The following is a 13960-nucleotide window of genomic DNA, read 5'->3' as shown; positions in this document are numbered from 1 at the left end:
TGTATCGCTCTTTCCATCCAACCATCCACCCATCCATCTGTCCATCCATCCATCTTTCTCAATCTTGCCTCATTCAGTAATTATTTTAAATTCCGCCACAAGTTTCACTGGCTTTAATCACCAGAACTTCTCTCATGTCTTCCTCTTTGACTCATTCATTTTAAACAGGAAGTCTTTCAGAGAGGGTGCTTGAGTGGTTTATTTTCAGAGTCCTTACATTTCTGAAAGCGTATTTTGCTCTCACACTTGAATGATGAGCTCGCCTGGATATAGAATTCTAAGTTCAAGTTTTCCCTCACAACCCTGAAAGCTCAGCTCCACTGTCTCTCTGATGCTATTGTTGCTGAAGAGAAATTTTCCTCCTAAGGAATAACATGCCAGTTGGTCTCTTCAACAGGGACTGGAGAGCAGAGCATCAGGGAGATCCTAACGTACCATCCTACAATGCCCCCCAATCTATGCCACTTCTTAATTTAACAAACAAACAGCTTTTGAGACTAACGTTACAGGGTCTGTATTTGGATTTTCTTTTTAAGTAAAATATTTCACACACATAGAAAAGTACAGAGAATAATATAACAAACCCATATTGAAAACTCTTATTTTTCCATATTTACTTCAGGTTTTTTCTTTTTTTAAAATTAATATTTATTTTTTAGAGCAGTTTTAGGTTTACCAAACAACTTAGCAGTAAATACAAAGCTCCCATATACTCTCTCACCTCATTACACACAGTTTTCCCTATTGTTAACATCTTGCATTAATGTGGCACATTTGTTACTATTCATGAACTAATACTGATACATTGTATTAACTAGAGTCCAAATTTACACTAGAGTTCTTTATGTTGTACAGTTCTATAGGTTTTGACGAATGGATAATGACATGTATCCACCATTCTAGTATCATAAAGAATAGTTTCATTGCCCTAAAAATCCTCTGTGCTCCAACTATTCATTCTTTTCTCCCTGTCCCCCCAAACTCCTAGCAACCACTGATCTTTTCACTGTATCCATAGTTTTGCCTTTTCCAGAATATCATATAGTTGGAATTATATAGTATGTAGCCTTTTCAGACTAGCTTCTTCACCTAGCAATAAGCATTTAAGGCTCCTCAATGATTCTTGATGGCTTAGTAGCTCATTTCTTTTTAATCATTGAATAATATTCCACTGTATGAATGTACCAAAGTTTGGCTATCCATGCACCTATTGAAGGACTTTCAGTTACTTCTAGTTTTTGACAATTACAGATAAAACTGCTATAAATATTCATGCAGAGGTTTCTGTGTGAGAATAAGTTTTCAACTCAGGTAAATATCTAGGAATATGATTCCCACATGAAATGATAAGCCCATATGCCTCATATTTAAAAAAATAAATAAAACACCACAGAATCCGTTGAAATCCCATTCCCTTTCCTTCCACAGCAGAGATAAATTTGTTTGTCACTCTCATTAATGCATGATATTGTTAATATATTCATAAACAGTATAAAGTAACTAATATTCTACTTACTACAAGCCTGTGTTTGTTCTAATCACGTTACATATATTAATGAATTTAGTCCTCACTAAAAGTTCGACCCTTTGAAGTCGGTACTATTATTATCCCCTTTTTTAATGAGGAAAAATAACTTAATTAAGGTCACACAGCTTGTCCAATTGTAGAGTTCGTGCTGTTAATAATTATATTATGCTCTCTGAAGGAATATAGTAAATAATTCCCAAGTATTTAAACTTTGTTTAAATGGTTTGTGTAAATGGAAAAAAAAATCTTTTTTCTTTTTCTGCTTTATCTACTGAGCAGAAAACGTTTATCTGCGGTCTAGCTAGTTTTGGTTCATTTGTGTTTATGAATATTTAGGTTGCTTCAAAAAAACCTGCAGCAAATGCATGTTGAATATATTTGTGGATATCTCCCAGAGCCCGAATACAAGAGTTACTCTAAAGTACACAACAAAAAGTACATTCTAAGTCTTCACAAATTATTGCCAAATTGCTGTGCCAATTTACATTTCCCTCCATGGGAAAGGAGAGACTCCTAAGTCTTTTTGTGCTGGGATTTGAATTAGAGCTTGCTAGTCTCCCAAGTTACCACACATGTTGCTAAACTATTGGCTATTATACTCCTAGAACCTTATATCACCCACTTGTTTTTTCCTTGGTAATACAGATACCTCAGTTGGACCTTTGCTCTCAGTCTTTCTAGGTAAAAAGATTTACTGATTATTTACTATGTATGTTCTTTCTGTCAATTATTTTTACATCCCACAACACTGTAAACACCAAAAAGCACGTAAAATTAATCAAATGAAGACTTAACCTGTATATTTTACTTAGACTAACACATTAACACAGGTCTTAGGTCACATCAACAAAGTTTGGATGTAAAAGAAACCTGTCAGCTAGAATTATAGGAATTTTATCAATAATTGAAATCGGATATATGATATTAGACTTTATATTATAGAATACATTTCATTATTTGATTTTAAAACTAAACCATTCATTTCAATTAATACTTAATGTCTTATCATTACACTAAAATTATTAAACAAGTAAGACTGGTACTTAAGAGAAACTCTACCGAGAGTTAGAAATCTTGTCCACCAGAAATACAGATATAAAAATATGTAGTTTTTTTTTAAACAAAATTCCTTTTATCCTGTTGCTCGGCCAGGGATGTAGTCCAGTCTTCAAACTGCAAGACCATCAGACTCACAGATCTAACTGCCCAATCCACATCTCCACTTGGGTATCTAAATGGCAATTCGAAATCTCCAGAACCAAACTCCCAATTTCTACCTCCCATATCCTGTTTCTTTTAAACTCTTCCCCATTTTAACACAGAAAGTATATTCTTCCACTTCCTGGGATGAAATTCCTGGAATCACCATTGAGTCCTCTCCTTCTCATAAACCCTACATCTAATATCAAGCAAGTATTCCTCACTCTAACTTCAAAAGATCCAGGATCTGACCACTCTGGTCTAGTCCACCATCATCTTTCACTTGGATTTTCGCAATGGCTATTAACTGCTCTCTTGCTTCCACTCCTGCCCCTGCTATTATCTATTCACCACACAGACACCAGAGTGAATCTCTACAAAGTAATTAAGATCACATCACTCCTGTATTCCAGTGTCCCAAAGACTTCCCATCTTATTCCTTACAAAGTCTTTCAAGACCCTACCTGACCCACCACCCATACCATCCACAGCCCTCAATTCATTCAGCTCTCACCACTCCCTCTGCTTTGGCCTTGTGGTAGGCAGAATAATGGCCACCCAAAGATGTTCTTGTCCTAATTCCCAGAACCCATGGATATATTACACGGTGAAAACGAATCAAGATAGCAGGTGGAATTAAGGTTGCTAATCAGCAGGCCTTCAAATAGGGAGGTTATTTTTGGATTATCTTTCTGAGCCCATTTTAATCACAAGCATCCTTACCTGTGTGGGAGGGAGGCAGAAGAATAAGTGTCAGAGGGATAAGAGTAAGGGAAGGACTTGATCCACCACTGCTGGATTTAAAGATGGAAGAAAGGGCTCAAAAGCTAAGGAATGCGGGTGGCCTCTAGTTGGCAAAAGGCAAGAAATGGATTCACTCCTAGAGACTCTAGTAAGGAATGCAGCCTTGCCAACACCTTGATTTTAGCCCAGTGATACCCATTTCAGACTTCTGACCTATGGAACTGTAAGATAATAAATTTCTATTCCTTTAAGCCTCTAAATTTGTGGTGATTTGTTAGAGCAGCCATATAATGCTAATACAAACCTCTTAGCTGCAAGCACCCCAACATGCCAAGCACACTCATGCCTCCAAACTTTTGCACTTTCGGTTTCTTTCTCTCTCAGATTTCTCTTACACTTCCCCTTGGGTTCACCTCATCAGAATGGCCTTTAGTTGGTCACCCTATATAAAATATCCCTTTTATAGAACTCACTATCTCACTATTTTTCTCCAGAGCCTTGATCATGATCTGAAATATTATGTTTTCACCTACTTATCTGCTTAGTATCTACCCATACTAAAATGTAGGTCCCATCAGGGCAGATGCAGTTTTGTTCTCTGCTCTATCTCCATTGTCTCGGACTATGCAAGGTGGAGAATAGGCACCCTCAAAATATCTGTTAAATAAGTGAATGCTTCTATAACAGCAGGGACGCGATTTAGATCAGGGATTTCAGGCTTCTCTAAGGAAGTGAATTGTATGTTGACAGTGCACTAGGCAAAGAGGGAGAGAAAGAGCAGTTTAGATCGAGGGAACAGCACATTCTGAAGTTTGGGCATCCACAAAAATGGTGTTTCAGAGGCAATGTAGGTGCGGTATGGGTGGAGGGGGAGATCGGGTGCAGGGGTGCAGACAGATCATCGTTAGCCAATTTGGATTTCTATCTTAACCGCAATGGGAAGCTTTTGGAGCCCTTTACCACCAAGCAAAAATCTGGGGAAAAGACTGATGCAGGACAAGAGTGAAAGCTGAGGATCTAGTTAAGGGAAATCATTAGTACAGTAGTCTGACCAAGAGATGATGGTGGTTTGGATTAGGGCATTCGCAGGGAAAATGAGAAAAATGAAGATAGAATTAACTAAAACGGATGATAAATTAAATGTGGAGGCTGATGGAGAGGGAGGTGTCGAGAACAAACCCAGTTTCCTAGCTTGAAGAACAGGATGGAAAGAAGTGTTATTCCCTGGAACAGGGGAGAATGGAAGAAGAGCAGATTTGGGGGCAACAACCAATAATTCAGCTTTTGGCTATATTAAGTTTGACATATCTATGTGATATCCTAGAGGGGTTGGGGACTTAACAAGTGGTCAGATGGATATAAGAATACCTGACATCTCTGGAGGAGAGATCTGGGCTAAATTTTATGATTTTCTAAATAGTTGGTATACAGCTGTATTTAAATTATGGAAATTGTTACAATTACCTAGAGTGGGTACAATGGAGAGAAAATGGTCCAGAATAGAGTTTTGCAGAACTTTTCATTTTAGAGGTGGTATAAAGAGAGGGAAGTGAGGAATTAAGGCTGAGAAGGAGCAGTTAGGAAGACTGGAAAAAGCCCCAAAGAGTGCAGTATCATGGAAACAAACAAAGACGATTCAAAGAGAGCTTCATTGTTCTGAAAGTTCTAGAAATTTGAGGATTGGATTTAGTAACCTTGAGGACAACGATGATTTCAAAAAGAAGAATTTCTGTATCAAGGTGAAGACTCAATATTGGAGTGAGTTAATAATACATGGAGATAAGGAAGTTGGTGGTGGGGAATATATCCAGTTTGAGGAAACTGGGTTTTAAAGAGGAATGTGCCTATGTGGCAGAAGCTAAAGGAGAATGAGGAGTCAAGAGGGAAAGAAGGATTTTTAAAATCAGAGATATTAGCCCATTCATGGAACTTGATTCAAATTATTCTGTGGAGAAGGAGAGACAGATGATGCTGGAGGAAAAGGAGATAGTTTACAGATTATGAGCCTTGAGAAAGCAAGAGTTACTATAACTAGAATTCATAAATGGACTGGCCTTTCCTAGGAGAGGGAGGGAGACTGGCACAGATGCAAACAGGTTCGCAATATTCCTGGGAATGTTGAATGCATATTTGAATTGGTTATCATGAATGAATGGTGGTACTCATCTGTCAGTTTACGCATTCTTATTCATGTGTTTTATGTATACTCATGTAATGCTTACTATATACCTGTTTTGAATCACTTGGGACCAAAGGGCTGAACAGTTCAGTCTCTCAAGACCTTCACAAATGTCTCTTTGATATTATTCCTAGAAGCTTCTGAATGGGCCTGGGAAAGGCATTTTTTCAATAACATTTACTTCAAGGCCACAGCACATATTAGGTTCAGAAGTTAAACTGTTCTACTTCCCATTTCAAATAATCCTCAATTATATATCCAGAGCCAGCTCCTGAGCAGTTATACAATGTGCCCTGGTTACAGAATAGCTCAAGTGATATAATACCAACAGTATAGAAAGTCCAAACATGCTCTCGCCAATCTGAAAAACTGACCCTCACCCCATTTTTAAGTGAATTCCTTGATCCCAAGAAACAACTACAAATAATAAAAAAAAGATCCCTCCCTTTCTCAGAGAAACTATCTGTATACAAAGACATCTCCTCTGCAGTTTCCTCCAAATTCTGCTTATTCTCAGCCAGAGAAGTCTCAAAGGAATAGACTCCGAGGTCCTTTGCAGCAGCCAGGCCTGGATGTCTTCCACTGAAACTGAGGAGTTCTTTCAAGTACCTCCAAACCAGTATTAGCGTTCTAAACCCAAGCCCTTCATAGGCATTTCTTTTCCAAAATTCAAGAGGATCATCAAGACAAATTGCAGTATGAGTGCCACATCCACAAAATAAAACACAAGCAAATATCTGCACTAGACTGTACATTCTGTGAGGGCAAGAGGTTTTGATTTATTTTGTTCATGGGTGTGACTCTCAGTGCCTGAAAGAATGCCTGGCAACAGAAGGCTATCAATGAGAATTTGTTGAATGAATGAAATGCATATGAACCATACACCATATGAAATGCATAAGAACCATATGTCAGCACTATGGCAAAACACTCTCTAGGAAAATAATTTTTCCAGATCCTAAAACATTGCTTAAAAACCACCACTTGCCTACACAGAAGCAGCTTTATTTTCAGAAAGAGCTTCCCTTAGGTGATCATCCACACAAAAGTAAAAAATTACCTTTCTCCACTGTTGGTAAGATAACTTTTCCTGTCATCCAGGGAAAAAAACACCTTTCTGAAAATTCAGCAGTTTAAGAAATCACAACGGATTATGAAGAATTCAGAACTGAATGACAAAGTGCTATTTTAAAAATTGCAGGATGCAGATAAAGGAAGGGAAATTTTCCTTCAAGGAAATTTATAGCCCTAAATTATATATTAGAAAATAAGAAAGAGTTAAGTATTTAACTTGAAACATTTTAAAATAAAAAGGGGACAGATAACATGTTATACTAACAGAGATATGAGTGAGGGATTAATAAAATAAATACAGAAATTAACCAACTATATATTTCAAAAGAAACAGACATTAGCAAAAGCTAGCTATTAGAAAAGACTAATGATGTAGACAACCAATGTTAAGACAAAAAAATCAAAAATAGAGAATTCACAAATATACAATATCAGGAATGAAAAGTGAGCTATAACTACAAATCCTGGAAAGATTTTAAAACTAAGAGAATACTATGAACTATATGCCAAATTTTGTGAAGAATTGAATGTAGCATCTGATTTTCTAGAAAACTAATATGAATTACCAAAATTGACTCAAAAAAAAATAGAAAACCAAATAATTACCAGTAACAAGAGGAGAAATTGGGTTGACTTTCCAAAATATGGTGGCTTTACAGGTGTTTTATCAAACATTCAAGGAACAAAAATACCTATTTCATGCAAACTGTAAGAGAAAATAGGCAAAAGAGAAAAACTTCCAAATGCATTTTATGATAGTATAATAATGATACCAAACCTAGATAAAGCCGAACAAGAAAAAAGAAAATTGCTAGCCAATATTACTTATAAAAGAGATGCTAAAATTTAAAAAGCATTCACCAATTGCATGAAGTATTATATTTAAAAAAAACGATAGTACATAATCGCAAAGTGGGGTTTATCTCAAGAATGCAAGGATAGGTCTACGTTAGAACAATTGGTCAGTGCAACCCTTTATATTAATATATCAAACAATCATCTCAATAGTTGTAGAAAAAGCATTTGATAACTTCAATATTCATTTCATGGTGATAAAATATTCATTCCAATCATAAGCACAACTGGGATAGACGGAAACTATCTTAACCTGATAAAGTTACTAAACCAGAGCTACAAGGGTAGTTCAATGGTAGAATTCTCTCCTGCCATGCGGGAGACCCAGGTTTGATTCCCAGTCTGCGCACTTCCTCCCCCACCCCCCAGCCCCAAAATTCAACAAATGGTGCTGCAATAACGGGATAGTCACGCGGGAAAAAGAATGAAATGTGACACCCCCACCATAAAGCATACAAAAATAAAGTTACCAAAACCTTTCAACAAACATAACTACGGTACCTTAGAAGCATTCTCAATGAGTTAGAAATATGAAAACAATGCTTGCTCTCATCCTCACTATTTGATGTCATATCGGAGGGCCTAGCCAACCCAATGAGGTAAGAAATGGGGGAAAGGGGTCAAGAGTGTTATTTATAGATATACGATTATTTACATAAAAATACAAGAGACTCTTTGAATAAACTATTTAAATAGAAAGTTCAGCATGTTTGCTCAAACAAGATCAGTATTCCAAAACCAGCAGCACTTCCAAACAGCACTAAGAACCAATTAAAAATGCAATTAAAAAGTATCCTACTTAGGGCGGGCCGCGGTGGCTCAGCGGGCAAAGTGCTTGCCTGCTATGCCGGAGGACCTCGGTTCGATCCCCGGCCCCAGCCCATGTAACAAAAAAAACGGAGAAACAGAATACAATAAAACAAGAAAATGTTTAAAAATGTTTCCCTTTCTTCCTTCCTTCCTTCCTTCTATCCTTCCTTCCTTCTCTCTGTCTTTCCTTTAAAAAAAAAAAAAAAAAAAGTATCCTACTTATAATAGCAACAAAGCTGTAAAGTACCTAGAAACAAACCTTACCAAAAAAAATGTAATTTTTATATACAAAATTATTAAATGTTACTGAAAGATATTAAAGAATCAGAATAATATCAATGTATTGGATGACTCAGTTTTATAAAGATGTCATATTTCTCAAAGTTAACCTATAAATTTAACTCAGCAAAATCCCAAAGAGTTCTTCAATGGAACTTGACAAACTGATGCTAAAATCTTTGGAAGAGGCTAAGTCCAAAAATAGCCAGTATACTTTTTAAAATGAATCAAGGGAGGGGCATGCCTTTCCAGTCATTAAGACTTATAATAAAGCCACAGTAATTAAAACAGTGTGGTATTGGCTTAGAATTGGTTTGATCAGTGGAAAGAGACAAACTAGAAACCTATTCATGAATATATGGAAATTTAATTAACAATCAGGGTGATATTACACATCAATAGGGAAATGAAGCACTACTCAATAAATTAGGTCAAGTCAATAAGCTTTCCGCATGGCGGGAAAAAAGTAAAATTAAATTCCTACTTCACACCATTCAAAAAAATAAGTCCCAGACAGCTTAATTTCACAAATACGGAAAGCAAAACTTTAAAACATTAAGGAAAAAAACATATGAGGTTATCTGCGTGACATCAAGTATGGAAAGATTTCCTTAATAAGATGCAAACTATCTAAGGAACGGGACCAATGAACAGGACTACATTTAAAGTTTCCTGGAGCACAAAAGACATCAAAAACAGTTAAAGGAAGAGCTACAGACCGAGACAATATGTTTAATGTTTATATACAAGGGGCTTCTACAAAGCAAAAAGGAAAATGATTTTTTAAAAATACACAGCCCTTTGGAAAAAATAGGCAAGGACTTTGAAAAATCAAATCACAGAGTAGTAAACTCAGCAGCCAATAAACATATGAAGAAATGCTGAACCTCACTGGCAGTGAGGGAAATTCAAATAAAACAGTAAGAAACTGGATTTTTAAAAAATCAAATTGGCAGAGATATGAAAAGTCTAACTCTAGAAAGTGTAGAAATTCATGTGGGGGAAATAACTCTCTGCTGATGGGTGTACAAATTAGAGAACAATTTGGCAGCCTCTAGTAAAACTGAAAATGTGTGTGCAGCTGAACAATTCCCCATCTAGGTATATACACAGAAAAATTCTTACTTATATACACATATGTTCATTTTTGCATTGCCTACAATACCAAAAAAAAAAAAAAAAAGAAAAAGAAGAAAAAAACTTGGCAGCAGCTTAAATGTTCTTTAACAGGGGAGTGGATAAACATGGCATATCCATATGCATGGATCTATGATATAGCAATTAAAATGAATGACCTGGATTTATATTTATCAACTTGGAGAGACGGAATAAAAAACATACCATAAAGGAAAAAACAAGTTGCAGAATGATAGGTACAGTCTGACACCATGTGTGCACATTTTCAAAATTATGCAAAGCAATATTCTATATTTTTATGGGTCCATGTTTATAAAAGCATAAAAACCAAGATCGGAAAGTTATATACCAAATTCATGACAGCATTTGCCTTTGGGAAAAGGGGTAGAGAACGGTATCAGGGAGGAGATTAAAGGGGACTTCAACTTTAACAGAAATATTGAACAGTTCAATTAAAAAAAATAGATTTGAAGCAAATATGACAAAATCTTAATGCTTATCAATCAAATAAGATGAGTACATGGATACCTCTAATATTTTCTCTGTATTGTTAATATCTTTAAAATTTTTCTAAATAATAAAATTAAAAGAAAAACTAATAAAGAATGCTATCTCTGAGATTTTCTTTGATATGTATAGAGTAACTGAAAATCGATTATCTAAAATGTTGAGACAAGGAACTTTACAACAATAATTTGTTTTAATGTGCTCATCTTAAAAATAATAAAGCTGACAATATTATAAAACTGCTGAAATGAATAAACTATATTCTACAGGTATCAACATGGCTTGTTCTCAATAGCATATTGAGTTGCAAAGTGACATGTACACTGCTGTATAATTTATATAGAACATTTAAAATAAATAAACATGGATACACACATGTAATAAAGATATAATAAATGCTGCAAAAATATACACTTTATAACACTGATAACCTAGAGAAGCAGGGAGTTTGGAGAAAGGTGAAGAGACTAAGGAGAGAAACTGTTATTCAACTCTACCTGTAATGTTTAACTATTGTAAATAAAAAATCTAAAACAAATATGGCAAATACTCACATCTAATTATTCTAGGAAGTAAGTACATGAATGTATATTATTCGTGGTGTATGTGTATTTTTTAATTTTCAAAATAAAAAAGAGCAGCGATGAATTGCAAATAAAATGGACTTAATTCAACACATGAAAGTAAAGCTTGTGTACATCAAAATCCATGATCTGACTATTCTTAGAAATTATCCTGTGTATTTTTTAAATATTTTAAATGTAAAGACAAAAATGAAAGCAATGGAGATATTGAAAATAAATTACACATAAATTTGATAATGTAAAAAGAAAAACTTCCATGATCACAAAACACCATATCAGCATTTCATATAATTTTCTGCATTTCTTACTTTGTAAAAAAAAAAAAAAAAAAATCCAAATGTTGCCTAATTGGAAACGTAACTTTCTCTTATTAAAATTGTGGGAGTCCATTTTAATGTATTTATCTTGCTACAAGTCTGTAATTTATAGTTCACTGTGGAATTCTGTTTGTAAGCCTGTGACAGGTTAATGCAGTTTAAACATGCATTTTTCTTCCGTCGGTTGAATAGTTAAATCGTTACTCAAAGGATTTTAAGTTTCAATTTCAACCATGAGAGAATTCTCTGCGTTTTCAAGGTTAAAAATGCTTCTGGTTCAAAATGCTATTAATTAATGTCTACGTAGTGGTTCTATTTAAGGAATTGCTACCGACCCTGGATTAACAGTCAACAGTTAAATAGGAAAACTTTTTTGATGCAGACTTCAGTATATTTTAAATTCGGTCTTAGAGCGGTGACAGGAGTGAAATGTAATTCCAGATCATTTATCGAAAAATCGTAATTATGAATCGAAAGATATTTCAGGTATTAGCATTTTTTCCCTTAAAAAAAAACTTTCTCGGGCTCCGCCGGACACCCAGCTGGCGGAGGACCAGCCGGCGAGGGGGGTGGGGGGGCGAAACCGGCAGCCTGCCCAGAAGTTACGATCGGGGAGTTTTCCCTTTATTAAAATTACCTGGCTCACCAGCAGAAGCGAGAAAGCGAAGACAAGATAATTTCTTAGGCTGTTAAAAATTACTTAGCCCGGTGGACCGCGCGATCCGAGGGGTGTCCTGAGAAGCCGGGGCGGGTCCCTGCCGCCCCCGCGAGCTCCGGTGCGTCAGGGGCGCGTCAGGCGGGGCGGGCTCCGCTCGGGCGGCAGCGGCGGCGGCGGGCTGCTGGCTGCGGGCGGCGGGCGGCTGGCTGCGCGCACCCGGGCCTCTTGCTTCTCGCTCCGAGGCTGCGGGACGGACGCTCCGGAGAACTCTGTGCCCTGCGGTCGGCAGCGCTCTGACGGCGCTCGCCGGCTGCCAGGCGGTCCCAGCATGTCGGCAGCCGTGGCGTGCCTGGATTACTTCGCCGCTGAGTGCTTGGTGTCCATCTCCGCGGGCGCTGTGGTTCACCGCCGCCGGTCGGACCCCGAGGGCGCGGGCGGAGCCGCCGGCTTGGAGGTGGGTGCGGCGCGACTGGAATCCGCTTTGCCGGGTCCGGGGCCACCGGGGCCCGCTTCGGTCCCCCTGCTCCCCCAGGTCCCCGCCCTCAGCCCCGGCGCGGGCGGCGCCGCGCCCCACCTGCTGGCTGCAAGCGTCTTGGCTGACTTGCGCGGCGGCTCTGGGGAGGGATCCGGGGAAAACTCGGGGAAAGCTCTGCTCTCTTCATCTTGCTCCTCCGACCCGGCCGCGTCCTGCCTCGGGACCTCATCCTCGGACCCGGCTCCGTCCTCCTGCGCGGCCGCGGTCTCTGGCCGGGCGCTGTCAGCCGGTGCGGCTGCGGTCTCCGGTGCGGCTGTGGCTGCTGGCGCGGCTGCGGTCTCCAGTGTAGTCTCCGACTCTGCGGGGGCCCCTGGCGCATGCCCCGCCCCTGCTGCGGGTCCCGTCTCACGAAGGCGGCCCATCACACCTGCTGCTAAGCGCCACCGCTGCCCCTTCCCGGGCTGCACCAAAGCCTATTACAAGTCGTCGCATCTCAAGTCCCACCAGCGGACCCACACAGGTGAGCGCCCTTTCTCCTGCGACTGGCTCGACTGCGACAAGAAGTTTACGCGCTCCGACGAGCTGGCCCGCCACTACCGGACGCACACGGGCGAGAAGCGCTTCTCCTGCCCGCTTTGCCCCAAGCAGTTCTCCCGGAGCGACCACCTGACCAAGCACGCCCGCCGCCACCCTGCCTATCATCCCGACATGATCGAGTACCGGGGGCGCCGTCGCACACCCCGCGTCGATTTGCAACCCGCGAACCTGATGGACAACCCCAGCACCAGCACCAACACCGGCACCGGCCAGGCTCCCAGCGTCACCACCTGCCTGTAGGACAATCATTGCTATTAGTCGTCCCCTTATGGCTGTTGTCCCTGCTTTTTCTCTGCCAATCCCTCTTTCCCAGAGTCATTAGACCAAGGCACAGACTGGTTCTTCCGCTCTGAGAGTGGGTCCAGGCAGGCACGTTGGACCCTGGGGTGGGGGTGGGGGGGGGACTGGGGGCCAGAAAGAGAGGGATTTCTTGCGACACTTAGAACATCCCCAAAATTGGGTGTTGCCTCAAGACAGCCCCCAGGAACTGGTGAGAAAAGATGAACCCTGGTATTCCCCAGAGTCCTGAAGATTCTCCCCTCCTTGGAACCAGAGATGTGAAACTGGAATTCTCAGGTGCCTAGGGATTTCACCCACCCAGTAGGGTGGGCCTTGGTCAGGGGTTACAGTCTTGGAAATGCCCAGGACTGGGATGGTGAGAGGCCTTTGGAAACAGAAATGATTTCTATTTCTGTAAACAGCAATGTTTACTAATTTATTTTTAGTATCTTTTAAACAGGATCCCAGGTTGATGAGAGGCTATTGTTGGCCACTCCCCAATTACCCCAGCTACCTCTGCTAGGAGAGGCCATGTAAGCTCCACGTAGATGTATGGCTGGGAGATGCTTTTTTGGTGTCTGGGGATTGGTGTGAGTCTGTTTGCAGATCCCTGGGATGGAAACCAGCACTTCTGTGATGTCCCTTCTCCCAGTTTGGCTTCCTGCTTAGGGGTGGTAACTTCCTGGCTCACTCTCATAATAGGATTGGTTAAACAATTTGGAAACAACCATAAAAGC

The 13960-nt window shown here is 39.6% G+C and overlaps 2 protein-coding genes across 2 annotated transcripts in view; one reads left to right on the top strand and one right to left on the bottom strand.

The window, feature by feature from the left end:
* Positions 1-11953, bottom strand: part of ERVFC1 (endogenous retrovirus group FC1 Env polyprotein) — a 109636-nt gene extending 97683 nt beyond the window's left edge. Inside the window, exon 1 of the mRNA XM_077164211.1 lies at positions 11852-11953. The gene's annotated coding sequence lies outside the window, so the exon portion shown is untranslated. The remainder of the gene's footprint in view (positions 1-11851) is intronic.
* A 247-nt stretch (positions 11954-12200) lies between these two features.
* Positions 12201-13184, top strand: KLF14 (KLF transcription factor 14). Its single transcript, XM_077164196.1, has one exon. The coding sequence runs from the start codon at positions 12201-12203 to the stop codon at positions 13182-13184; it is 984 nt and encodes a 327-aa protein (XP_077020311.1).
* The last annotated feature ends 776 nt before the right edge of the window (positions 13185-13960 follow it).

The sequence above is a fragment of the Tamandua tetradactyla genome, chromosome 1, assembly GCF_023851605.1.
Source record: "Tamandua tetradactyla isolate mTamTet1 chromosome 1, mTamTet1.pri, whole genome shotgun sequence".
Classification (NCBI taxonomy): Eukaryota; Metazoa; Chordata; class Mammalia; order Pilosa; family Myrmecophagidae; genus Tamandua; species Tamandua tetradactyla.
This window is presented reverse-complemented; position numbering and strand designations above follow the sequence as displayed.

Coding starts and splice junctions, on each gene's coding strand:
- KLF14 (XM_077164196.1), top strand. CDS start 12,201: ATGTCGGCAGCCGTGGCGTGCCTGGATTACTTCGCCGCTGAGTGCTTG.